This window comes from Solanum stenotomum, chromosome 4 (assembly GCF_019186545.1).
Source record: "Solanum stenotomum isolate F172 chromosome 4, ASM1918654v1, whole genome shotgun sequence".
Classification (NCBI taxonomy): Eukaryota; Viridiplantae; Streptophyta; class Magnoliopsida; order Solanales; family Solanaceae; genus Solanum; species Solanum stenotomum.
Genome location: NC_064285.1, coordinates 14343154 through 14356749, shown reverse-complemented (window position 1 = coordinate 14356749; position 13596 = coordinate 14343154). Strand labels below are relative to the sequence as shown.

Sequence of the window (13596 nt, the reverse complement as noted above, 5' to 3'; positions counted from 1 at the left end):
TCATGTACAAACACTTTAATTTATTGTTTATTTGTTTATATTCACATGTTATATTAAATCAAGAAGATGATTTTATTGGGAAATAACGAGAGGTATAAATCAAATTAACTTAGAAAATTGGGAAATGAAGTTACAAGGATGATGGTGATGATGATGGATGCAGTGTAATTTTATATCATTTTCAATAGTTTAAGGATATTTTAGATCATTTTATGTTAAAATAATTATTACCCTCTTACATTGCTCTTTATATCAAAGTTATATTATATTTCAGTTGGTTTAATTTGTATCACTAACTATATGAGAATTGCTTATGAAATTAATTCTTGAAAATTTCTAAGAATTATTTTAAAAAAATTAAGTTTTATTGTACATAATATAAGATCTTACGATAGTTTTAAGTCAATTGGTTGCTTTTTTTCCTTTACTATTTGTTAGATTATGATAAGCTTTCGATAAAACCTGAACAATGGCATTTTAAATAAATTGAAATAAATAAAAAATAAAAAATGTTATAAATTTAATTTAACATTGCTATATTTTAAAATATCCGTACAACGCGCTGGCACAAATACTAATAATTAGGAAGAGAAGAAGTATAAATTAACCTTACTTTTAACGAATGAATAAAGTCGATATCAAATGAGTCATCTCCAATTATTGAGCCACGCATAACGTGTGTATTAATTCTCATATCTATTCATCTCTCTCATCTTCTACTAAAGGAACGGACAAACAAACATTAAAATTCTCATATTATCCACACAATTAATTATATTAAGAGAAAAAAAAAATTAATTCTATCTCTCACATATATTTAAATTTTTTTCTTTGAAATTTATGATGTAACCCAAGAAAATAGCTAAACATAATTGTACGCGCAAAATTTTATGTCCTCTGTAACAGCCTAATTTCAATCCTATATATATTTGTGTCTTTTGTTGCATACCCTTTTTGTTTCAGAAAAAAATATTTAGTTTTGTTGAATATGCAAATAAAGAAATCGTTCTCTATGAATTCACGCACAGGAAGAGATTTACAGAGATACAATCGTGGTTGTCGTCAAGTTGTTGGGTCTCTGTTCTTAACTTTAATCTTTAATTTTAAATTATATTTAAGAATGATTTAAAATGGAGATTTAATTTTATGATAATGATAATTGTTGTTGGCAGATGTATTCCATATAGAAGCAAAAAAAGGGATCCATCATCATGTGTTCAACAGGGTAGTACCCCTATTGATGATTTGGAATTTTTATTGATTAGCTCACAGAAGAATCCAAGAATGATGTTCCCTAAGGTATATATTTATCGAATTTGTACAATTCAATTCGATTCGATTCGATTGAATATGTATGATTGCGCAATTGAAAATGCAGGGTGGTTGGGAAATTGATGAATCATTGGAAGAGGCTGCTTCAAGGGAGACTTTTGAAGAAGCTGGTGTTGTTGGCGAGGTTGAAGTTCAGGTTCGTATCTAAATACTTCCCTTTTTTGTTGTAAATATACCACAGGCGAATTCAGAATTTGAAAACTTCGGGTGCACCAAATATGATTGAGAATTGAACCCTAGTCTTGTGGGTGGATCCTCTACCTTGTACCAACAACACAAGAACACTCCTATAACACTGTTAATTATATATATATACACATTATTTTTTTTGAAGTTACGGGTGCACATCCACCCTACTAATCAAGGTGGGTCCGCCTCTGAGTGCAATAGAGGATTATATTGTTTTTTCAGGTTGAAGACACATGTAAGAGATAAAGTACTCATTTCTGACTGTTTTCAATTAGTGTTCATTATTGAGTGATCGCTGGTAGGAAAATTCTCATTTATTACTTAGGGATTGATGCATAATTATTATTAGAATTGTTTTCTTAAACATGCATTTTGCTCATTGTTTGCAGGAATATTTAGGTACGTGGAGTTTCAAAAGCAAAAGCCAAGGCATATTTCATGAGGGGCACATGTTTCCTCTGCGTGTAACCGAGGAACTAGACGATTGGCCTGAGAAAAGTGTTCGTCGACGTTTATGGGTACGTGTGTATATACACTACATCAAAAATGATCTTTAGCAGCAACTAATTAACAACAATAACTTAAGTGCCGCTAAATATGTTCTTTTAGATACAATAACTAGTGACAATTACATTTCAGTACTCTTTGTAAAGTCTGCACATAAAAACATCAATACTCTTTATTAATGTTTATATTTATTGCTGCTAAAAGCTGTTTTTGTTGTAGAATCCTCGGATTTGAAATGAAAATGTATTTGATTTTTCAACATTGTAGGTGAAGTTTAGTGAAGCAAGAGAAGTATGTTGGCATCCATGGATGAAAGAAGCATTGGATGTGTTTGCTTCAAAGGTGTCAAAGAGAAAAGAAGGAACCCAAATATACCATTTCAAGGAAAATACTGTAGTCTGCTGTAGTTAACTCAATAGTACTACTACTAGCAAGCATTCTTCAATCATCAAGATACCACATTCTCTATCCCAAATGTCAAAATTTCACACCCTTCTTCATGAATTGCAAACATTGAGTTCAATGACGATGTTAGAATGATCACTACTCCAAAAGCCAAGCCAATTAGTACTACTCTATGTTAAGCGAAGAGTCGAGAATGAACACCAAATCAAAGACAAGAACAAACATTGTATGATTAGCAATGAAAGGAAGGAAAAAACATGTTCCATATTATGAACCAAGAATGAGTAATGTAGCTTGAAGTCCTTGGATCGATGGCTACCTGGAATCAAGAATCTTTCGAACCTTAATTTACATGACAACTTGAAATGGAGGGAATCAACATTATTGTGCAATCAATCTTTGGTTGCAAGTGTTTAGCAGCAGAGGAGAGGTGAAGAGAAGTCTAAGAAGTTTGTTTGATAGAGGTCAAAAGTTGAGAGAACTAGAGTACATGGGTTAAGAGAATTGTAGAATATATGTACAAAATTTTTTCCAACTTTGTATGTAATTAATCCAAATTTATTCATTCATCTTTTCACAACTTCTCTTCCTATTTCATTGAATTATTGAACTAGCTAATCGTTTGATCAATCCCTTTATTGAGATAAAATTACAAGTTGTTAGCACAAACTAATTCATTGAATGTGCAATTATGGAAGTATTCTTAGTAAAAGTCATAAATCCCATCACTCCTACTAAGGCCAATATTCTTGGTATATGCTGTTGTCATTAAATCTGTGACTCTTTAACTAACACAAGTAGTTAATGCAACAAAGTGATCAATTATATTAATTTATAGAATTTACGTTATTGGTTTGACATAGAATTGTAAACGAGATATCAATAACAATATATTCCAAAAAAAAATTCAAAAACAAAATTTGACGATTTTTATTTATTCCATTTGCTTCGTTTTCTTTTTGTTTATTGGGAGTTGTAGGTTGAAGTATCAAAGTTAGTCTATTATTGTGGTGTATCAACTATGTCAACCATTCAAGTTCTGATACAACATTCTGTTGATGATATCGTGATACCTTTTCGGCATATGACGTATCATGAATACATTTCCGATAAATAACATCATGATATATACCTTTCTTATTGCATCATGATACATTTTTGATACATTACAAAGTTAATATCTTAAAAGGTCACTCAACTATTAGAATTGATGTAATAAAGTCATTGAACTTTATTTTTTATCAATAAAATCACTCAACCAAATTTTATCATTAAAAAATAATCTAACATGATAAAATAAATTATTTTTGTATGTATTGAAACATAAACCCACAAATAAATAAAATTAAAAGAAAAACCATTTACACTTCTTCTTCGAGAAAAAAAATACTTGAATTAAAACGGTATTGTGCTTTTCTTTTGGGATTTCGTTATGTGCCCTCAGAAATTTATAGTTTATTCTGTGCAATTATAATGTATGAATTTAGATTTTCTATTAAATTTCATGTCTTCGTTTCTTTTATAAACTGTTGTTGAGCTTCTTCTTTTTGTCTGGTTCTTTAATTTATTCACCAAAAAGAGACCCTCAAAAAATTGTTTCAGATTATTCATGTTATTTTTCTTAAATAATGAATTTCTTCTTAGAGTTCTTACAAAGTATTAAGGTTTAATTTGCCTAAATATTATGTAAAGAAAAAATAAAAAATATAACAGTAAACACATTTATGAATATATATGCTAAAATGAATCTCTGACTCCAACTTTTACCAACAATTCTTCGGATAAGCCTAAATTCTTATTCATAAGTTAAATTGTAAGGTTATTAATATTATCTTATATAAATTTAGTTGTCCATTTATGTGAATCCATTGTTTAAAAAGATTTTAACATGAACAATATTAAAGAATCTTCTGAAGGCCTTTTTTATGAGAATTTTTTGTGGAAATAGAGAAATAAAGGGAGAAGAGGTGTAATGGATTTTCTTTAATTTTATTTATTTATGCATTTTATGCTTCAATAGATACAAAAATAATTTATTTTGTCATGTTAGATTTTCTTTTAATGATAAAATTTGGTTGAGTGATTTTGGCAAATAAAAACCTTAGGTTGAGTTTTTTTTTTTATACAAAACAAAGTTTAATGACTTTGCTACATCAATTCTAATAGTTGAGTGACCTTTTAGGATATTAACTCTACATTACATAGTGATACATTTCCGATACATGATGTATCATGATACAATGGACATATTAAAAAAAAAAGGAAAAATTACCTATATACACACCTTTATTTTCCATAATTTCCATTATTCTCTACCATTTTAAAATATTTCCAAAATCCCTTATTATTCCCCAATTCTCAAGTCCGCTGATACATTACTCCTAACCAGGGGTGTTCATGGTTTGGATAAAAACCAAACCAAACTGATTAAATGAACCAATTTAATTTGGGTTTTGGTTTGGTTTGGTTTTAGATTATTAAAAACCGATAGTATTTGGTTTGGTTATGATTTTGTTCGAAAAAAATCGAAGAAATAACCGAACCGAACCAACAAGTTATATACATAAATTTTATTATTATACATACATAATATATTATATTCATAAACAATTTTAAAGATTTTATATATGTTTCATCAAAAATTATTTATAATTTACTTATGAAAGAAAAACTGTCTAAGGTGAGAACATTTTTCTTATTGGTTTCATGTATATGAGTGTCTATGGAAATTCTTTGTGGGACTGAAAATGTCATTGTCTCTTCCTTCTATGCCAAAATAGTGAATTTTGAAGTTTTATTCAGTAAATTCAATGATTGAAAGTTCTATAATGCCAGTCATTCTAACTATTTTTTTGTTTGAATGGATTGTTGTCACTTTTTTCACGTTTTGAATGAATTGTTTCTTTTATTTTTATGTATGGTTAATAGCCGAAAAACCGCACCAAACCAAATCAAAACCGAAAACAACCAAACCGATAAATGTATATTATATTTGGTTTGGTTTGGTTTTGATAATTTTAAAATCGATTAAGTTGGTTTGGTTTTGGTTTTGACCAATAACCGACCAAAACCAAACCGTGAACACCCCTACTCCTAACACAACAAACCCACGTTTCCCCTCCTATTTTTGCTCCTTAAATCTCTCCCTTATTTCACTCCCATAATCTGATCAGTTACATCCTTCATCCCAATTTGAATTTCAAAAGGTTTCTCTCTCTAATATCAATCAATTTCAAATCACTGAATATGTAGTTTTCATCTTCTCAATTCTATTGTTCTTCGATTTTTTTTTGAAGTTTTCATCTTCTTCATCTAGCATTGATTGAATTAAACTCATCTAAGATTAATAATACTAGTGCTTATGAGAACGACGCAGTTCTTAATTTCTATGTCATTGCTAATTTCAGTCCCCAATATTAGTCTTATTTTTATGTCGAGGTAAATTTTTTTGATTTATTTTTGGTGGGGGTGTACTTGGATATTGTTCCAACAGAACAGGAGAAACAGAAAAGACTGATGATTAATCCAAAATAAACAATATTAGTTCATCAAGTTGTAATGAGTATTAAATATAAATTTTTGACAGATGTTTGATATTGCCCTTTGTTAGTTGTTTAAGAAATTTGATATATTAATGGCAAAGTGTTGTTCTTGTATTGTCATGTATCATAAGTTAAATATATTATATCGATACATAAAATTCTAATTTTGTTCTCTTTTTGAATAGGTGTCATGAATGTATCAAGTTATAAAGTTCACATTGTAGAATGGGCAGTAATATGCAGAATGTTGTATCATATACATATAACTATACATGATACATAAATATTACATAACGAGTATATGAAGTTATAATTAGTATCAAATATAAGTTTTTGATACATTTGCACTTAATCAAGCTGTAATGAGTATCTATATTAGATACACAGTTAAAATACTTTATATTTGCTATTATGTATCATATACTTGAATTTCAATATGTATCAAATTCAAAAGTTTGTTGAAATGTATCAAATTCACACATAAGATACATTACAAGTTACTAATTTAATTGTTTGTCATTTTGTTTAGATTATGTGCGTACACGATATGCAACCCTATTATGGAAAAACGGTATTGAAAAGGCTAATGTAGGATACGTAAGTGAAAATGAGGATCCACCAAGGCCTAAGAGTGAATTCACAGCACCAGCTCAAGATGATTTGGTGAATGTTGAATTAAGATTATCTAGCAGTTGTTAGACACTTTTTTATAGTGTTGAGATACACAAACTTTAGTTTTAGAGTTTGTTGTTTTTATTGTTTTAAGATACTCGTACTCAAGTTTTAGAGTCTTTTTGTAAAAAGTTATTTATTTTGACTTTAACTTTCATTATTTTTAGTTGTTATTCACTGTATGGATTGTCGTACACATTTGTCTTATATAAACTAATACAAATTTGGATAAAATTAAGTATCAGATTCATTAATGCATAAACACACAATATTATTTCTTCTCATTAGTTTTAGTTAATTGCCGATACATTTTGACACGTAACCAATGTAATGTAATTTATAACTTGATTGCTGATTCAATTATGTATTTACTTGATAATTTTGTTCTAGTTAGTTGCGTATTGATTTATGTTGATACATTGAATAATTAGTTGTAGTTAGTGCCTGATTCATTCATGTATCTAATAGATAAATTAATTCTTACTTGCCGTGATACATTTATAAATACACTTAATTTTATTTACATACTACGTACTTTTCGCAACGTTATTGTATCATATACATTTTCAACTAGCTCAGGATACATTATATAAATGTATCTGAACCATATTGAGGAGTACCATCTCCAAAAACACGCTATCTGGTACATTATTATCAAATAGCTAATGATACGTTATTTTTTAAAAAGGTATATAAAACATAATGTGTTACAAAAAATGAACACAAGGTTGAAAATCTTAACATTTCAATTTATTGTATCAAAATTTCACCAGGTAATAGTAAATTGTAATGTTTTATCAAGGTAAAAGTTGAAAAGCAAAACTGAAAATCTATAATTTCAAAATAATGTATCTGAAACATAACAGTAGTCCCAAAAGAGAGTTTGTCAATCTTCTTTCGAAAAGAAAGTACAAGTTCATCAGTTATGACCTTTTTGTCCATGACGTTCACAACAGTTTGTGTTTGTGCTTATTTTTGATTAGGTTTTTCCCTTCTTTTCCTTGGTCATCCAGGCATCTTTTTTTACCTAGGTGGCAAGACAATTTCTTCCAAAACAAACTCTGGCACTGACCAATCGTCCTTATCCAGCATTGAAACCATTGAAACTTTATATGTGTTTGCTAATGCAGCTGGTTTGTAGTAATCAAAGTAGTATGAATGTATCTTTGTAATACTTTTGCTCTTCGCAACAATAATTGTGTGCGCACAAGATATCTCGTCATGCTAAAATCTCCTATAGTTACATATTTTTCTCTCAAGGTAAACAATGTATCGTCGTCCACCTTTATACACTGAATAAATAAATTTAGAAGATGGAACAACTTGTGCACATTTAAAAGTTAGAGATACATCACATATCAATCAACTCAATTTAAGATACACAACCGCCTAATGATAATTAACTGCAGATACACGATAGTTTATATATTGATGCATACATTCATATATTGATATAGAAATTCATATACTGATAAAGAAAAATTCACATGTGTCTGATACGTTATAGTAACAACATACTGACTCGCATCTATAAAAATTCATTACATATACATCAAACTAAAATTGAATCAAGTTGAAATAAGTAATTTATCATGATTTATATGTGCATATACAAATTCAAAAATTAAAAATGAAATTCACATGTATCTAATACTTTATATTAAGAGTACAGTAACTCACAGATCTGCAAACCCATAACATATACGTCAAAATTTTAATGTATCAAGTTCTAATCAGTAATGTATCATGGCTTATCGATCAATATACAAATTCATGAATGAAAAACAATTATTAAAGCACATGATTATGCATTTCATACCTTTTGTTATCAGATTTTTAACTCGAAAATTGAAGTTATGGGAAATACATAACTATTTTTGCCCAAGATAATTATAAAATAACAACTTTCAATTGCCTTCATATTTGGGATCTGCCATCACACAATGGTAAGCAACCACCAGCACAAAAATAAAGATACCAAGAAAATTGGCAAAGAAACCCAGATCGTCCATAGTGAGATTTGTGTAGAATTCGAAGAACCCAAAAACTACGATCTTCGATTTTTTCTTCCTTCGAGAGTGTCACTCAAAAATAAAAATATTCATTATGTATCTTATCAAATTTTCAACAAAAAAATTGAATCCTACTCGAAAGTTTCTTCGTTGAAATAGGGACAAAGATGAACATGAATTTTGAATTGATTTGTTATTTTAGAATATACGTTTCTCTGATTGACACAATAAAAAGGAACTAAATTGCATAAATTGTGGGATTTTAATTTGATTTTCAGTTTTATTTTCCTTTTTAAACGCAACAGCCATATATATAATGTGTCACAATTAATGTATCCAGACAGCCAATTATGTATCCGGATGGCTAATATTTTAAGGGATTTTTGTAAAATAAAAAAAAGTAGGGATAGAATGTAATTTAAGTTTTATACTATGAGATTTATGTAAGTTATACTTTTCTTTATATTAGACTAAGACATGTACAGATGATGTGAATGGCCATAAGGCCAAATCAGAATTAAGCCGAAATACTGGCCCAGGCGGACAGAATCAGACTTGGGCCCAAATCTTCTCTCCTTATCTATTTATTTGCTACAAGGTGTTTACATGTTTATTTAATTTTAAGGTTTCCTAATCAATTCCCCAAAAGATAGTCACTTCGGGATTTTCTAAAGACTAAATAATCATATGCTTATTTTTCTACTTAAATTTCTTTAAAATTTTACTTAATATTATTTTTAATATTTCCCTCTCCCCTAAAAATGATTTTAAATCTTAATTGCTTATTCCCTCCATTTAATCAAGTATGCCAATTTTCTTTAAAATAACTAACCAAATAGTTAATTATTAAATAACCGTGTGTTAGCGGGCATTTCGGGTGCTTTTAAATTCTTTCCAAAATGTTAATGTGAACCCCGAACCCTTTAATATTTTCAATTGATTTCTGTTTTAATCTTTTGAAAAAATTAGTTTTCTTAATTTTTCTTTAAAAATTAAGTGGTGACTCTTAAAAAACAACGTCGTTTTCATTCCTTTTTAAATAAAACAAGCATTAATTCCTATTTTTAAAATTATTTGGTTATTATATATAATTTTATTGGTTGAATCAGACACATACAAAGCACGTATACTAAATTATTAATTTAAAAATTCTCTACACTATATGAGCTATGGCTATATAAAGAACTTGTTCTTGAATCATTCCCCTATTTTTATTTTAAAATATATTTCACACGAAAAATCAAATTCTGACCAACAAAATAAAAGAGATAGCTAACCAACTGATTAAGTTACTAAAACCCTCCTAATTTTTTTGTTTACTAACCCCACTATGCTAAAAGCAACCATATTTCTTCATATATAATAAAGAGTAGAACTAGCTTTTAAGTCCCACATATTCCAATTCTAAAATCCATTTTTTTCTATCAAGAAATGCAATCTTCATCTCCACATAAGAAAACCATCACCAAGTATTGTTGTTCCAATTCATGATAAATATAATAATAATAATATTTCCCTTCTTGATAAGTATGAGATTGAAAGAATCTTAAAGGAGTTAAATCACTACATAGAAACTAGTAGTGCAAGTCAAAAAATTGGTCATGATGTGCAAATTATGAGGATCAAGAAATCAAAAGGGTGGCTATGGTTTAAATATGGCATGATGATGTGTAAATCAAGGCATGATGTTGTGGTGGGGAGTAGTAGATTTTCCGGCAATCCGTGGTCGCCGGAGAAACATGCTCAGGCAGGCAATGGCGGTGACAATTGCTTTTCATACGTTGATTAAAGTCATGATACATATAGCTTTTATTGTTGAGTTAGATCCAAAACTATTTCGTGTCAACTAGCCAGTCAATAGTGCCTCTAGTTCGGATTATGTGTAAGAAGAAAAAAAATGTTTATGTAATATAAGAAACATTTAATTTTTGTGTTGGTATATGACTATATACGAAGTTTAAGAAAAATAATAAAGACTTTTGAAATTTATGTTTTCAAATATGTTATAGAATTATAATTATTTTGTGACAATAAAAACTTAGATTAAAATGAAAAGGTCCAAATTATTTAACAGTAAGACTATTTTTTGAAATATACGAATACATATGATAGAAAGTCACATAAGGTAGATTGAGTTGGTTCGTGCGCGGTAGCGCTAAGGGGTTTATCCGAATCGTTTTTGATGGAAAATTACATTGTTATATATGTTTTTATTTTTTATTTTTTTATGTGTATCTATTAGATGTTGAATCTCCTTTAACTTCCTCATGTATTTATTTCTTCATATTTTAAACTTACTTAATAAAAATTCTGGCTCGACCACCCTTTTTCATGCATTTTAATTTGCAATACTTGGAAGGAGTTTCAACTCTTGCGAGATTGGTAAGAATTGCTTGTGTAGTTTCAATTGTACGTTCATTAATTTTTCTATATATGTTGTTCAATTGTTTACAAGTCTTACCAAATTGACAGAATCTACATGAATTATTATTCAATTCTCACGTCTAATTAATTATTTTCTTGATCAACCATGTTATCTATAGAGATAAAAATAAATACGACATGGGATGTTTATATAACTAGTATGCGTGCTCGCGCGTTGTGCGGATATTTTTAAATTAGGAATAATTTATAAAATTTATTATGGTTTTTTTTTAAAAAAGGTTATAATAATACATTATTACTATTTATATAATCATATTAACTTAATGTTATATGCAATAATATTTAAAATAATATAGTAATACTAATTCGTATGTGATAAAAATTAAAAGCTATACTATTTTTAAAAAAATTTCTTCTTCTGTACGGATCATGACTTTGCCAAAATTTCAAAAGAAAAAACAATGACAATTAAGAAATTATTTGTGCCATTAAAAATTACTTCTGATGAAAAAATATATTTCGAAAATCAAATAAATTTGGTTAATTAAGAAGATAACTATGAATTGATTTTGGTTAGATAAAAAAGAGGATTAAATTTCCCTTACTATGTTTTATCGTAATTATAATTATATTCAAAAAAATATTTTATTAATTACTTATTTAAGTTATCAAGTTTATCTTAAAAAATATTTAATGGTGTAGAAAATCTTATACACCAACAGTGCACAAAACTTAAACTCAAATATATAAATATATATACTAGATACGTATATTGTTATGTTAAATGTTATGACATAATTGAATGGATAGGTTTTAAAAGTTTTTTCCTTAAATTTCGTGCAAATATTTTTTACCTAGGTCACGAAGCACCAGGGCCTGTTTTTTGTTAATTATTCAAAAAATATTTTTTAAAAGAGTAGTTGAAAAGGCAGTTCTTGTGTTTTGAATTAATTATAAAACTATTTTCTCAAGATATTATTCCCTAAAAGTTATTCCTTTGTTTCACTTTATTTCATACCATTTCATTTTAAATGTGTTAGAAAAAGAATTATATTTAATTGATGAATGTTTTTAGGTTCATATGAATGTTAAAGAAGATCTTTCTTAGAAGCGAAAGGGTTTATTAAAAACAGTCTTCTCTATTTTTGCGGTAGAAGTGAGATTTATAAATATTCTATCCTATTTAGATTCTACTTTGTGAGGATATATATACTAGGTACGTATGTTATTATGTTAAAAGCAAAATGTTAAAACACACTTAAACTATCTCTTTTTTTTTTTAATTTCATATCAAAATTATTAGAATCATATTTAAACTATCACTCGTTAGTTTGAAAACACACATCAACTTATATAAATTGAGGTATATACTACATTCTCTCTTTATTTAAAAATTTCGCTACATGATATTTGTAACATCTCGCAACTAGAAAGAACTAGAAGGAAGTTTAAAATTTGAAAATAGTTAATTTTGGAAAGTATAAGGAAATCTGGAAAAAATTTTAAGCAAGTTAAAGTGAGTTATTGGTCAACTTCAAACGACCATAACTCCTAGCTCAGGATGAGTTAGGTGTAGTTCCAGATATGGTTGGAAATCTCTTGGAATGATCTTTTCAACGCCGCTAAGTTTGTGCGATTCTGAGTTCGTTATGAGTGAGTTATTTCCTTTGGAAGTTGGACTGTTCGAATAAGAAAATGCCCAATCCGGATTTTGAAGAGTAATTTGGTCTTTTCCTTACCCAATTTATTAAATCCATTTTTAATAAAATAGTTGGGGTCAAAAATGAGTTAGTTCAGTTTGCACTTTTGAGAAATAGAGTTAGGGCTTTTGGAGAAAGAACGCATGAGAAAGGACAAGAGGAAAAGCAAGATTCGCCAAGAGCGATCGATTTCGATTGCGGATTTCAAGGAATTGACCCCACAAGGAATGTGAGATCACATAGCGTTGGGTTAGTTCACCAACGCGCCAAGCATGTTTAATTCAGCGTATTTTTGTCTTAAAAAAATTGAGAATTTGATGTTCTTGAATTGATTTCGTTCTTGAATATGAGTTGGGATTTAGGAGTTTCTTGATGATTAAGTGTTGTTTCCTTGAGTTGTTTGGGTTGGATTTTGTGTATATAATTTGGGTACATGAATCTAAAGTGAATTTGGAGAAAGAATCAGATTAAAACGATTTAGGATTCAGAAAATGAGTTGAAAAACTTGTCAGACGCACCTGGGGAGGGCCAAGCGCGTCGGGCCCTCATAACGCTAGGAGGCTGGGGATGCGCGCCTGCAGTGCGCCCAAAACAAGCCCAGTAAGTTTGGGCCTGGCGCGGCGCGCCAGGGGCCGCGCCCAGATTAGCGTTTTTCACCAATTTTTCATCGTTTAGCCTATTGAAGTTATTCTAAAGTGTCCTAACACTTTCCATTGATTCTAACTACTCAAAAGGACTTCTAAACACCTAGAAATCATCCAGAAACATGAATTATAACCTTGAGTCCATAAATTCAAATTCAATGAAAATTAAGATCCAAGTCTAGGAAGTTCTTCGAGTCTTTTGCAAATG

General features: G+C 29.0%; 1 protein-coding gene across 1 annotated transcript; it reads left to right on the top strand.

Annotated features, from left to right (window-relative positions):
* Positions 1–800: 800 nt before the first annotated feature.
* Positions 801–3002, top strand: LOC125863264 (nudix hydrolase 18, mitochondrial-like). Its single transcript, XM_049543448.1, has 5 exons — positions 801–1074; positions 1173–1299; positions 1379–1468; positions 1911–2039; positions 2296–3002. Exons 1-5 carry the CDS (start codon positions 989–991, stop codon positions 2437–2439), a joined length of 576 nt encoding a protein of 191 aa, XP_049399405.1. The 5' UTR covers positions 801–988; the 3' UTR covers positions 2440–3002.
* The last annotated feature ends 10594 nt before the right edge of the window (positions 3003–13596 follow it).

Bases quoted from the DNA above. Each gene is read 5' to 3' on its own strand.
- LOC125863264 (XM_049543448.1), top strand. From the start codon at position 989: ATGCAAATAAAGAAATCGTTCTCTATGAATTCACGCACAGGAAGAGAT. The intron at 1,075-1,172 runs GTCTCTGTTCTT...TGTTGTTGGCAG, and splicing joins GGTTGTCGTCAAGTTGTTGG to ATGTATTCCATATAGAAGCA. The intron at 1,469-1,910 runs GTTCGTATCTAA...CATTGTTTGCAG, and splicing joins TTGGCGAGGTTGAAGTTCAG to GAATATTTAGGTACGTGGAG.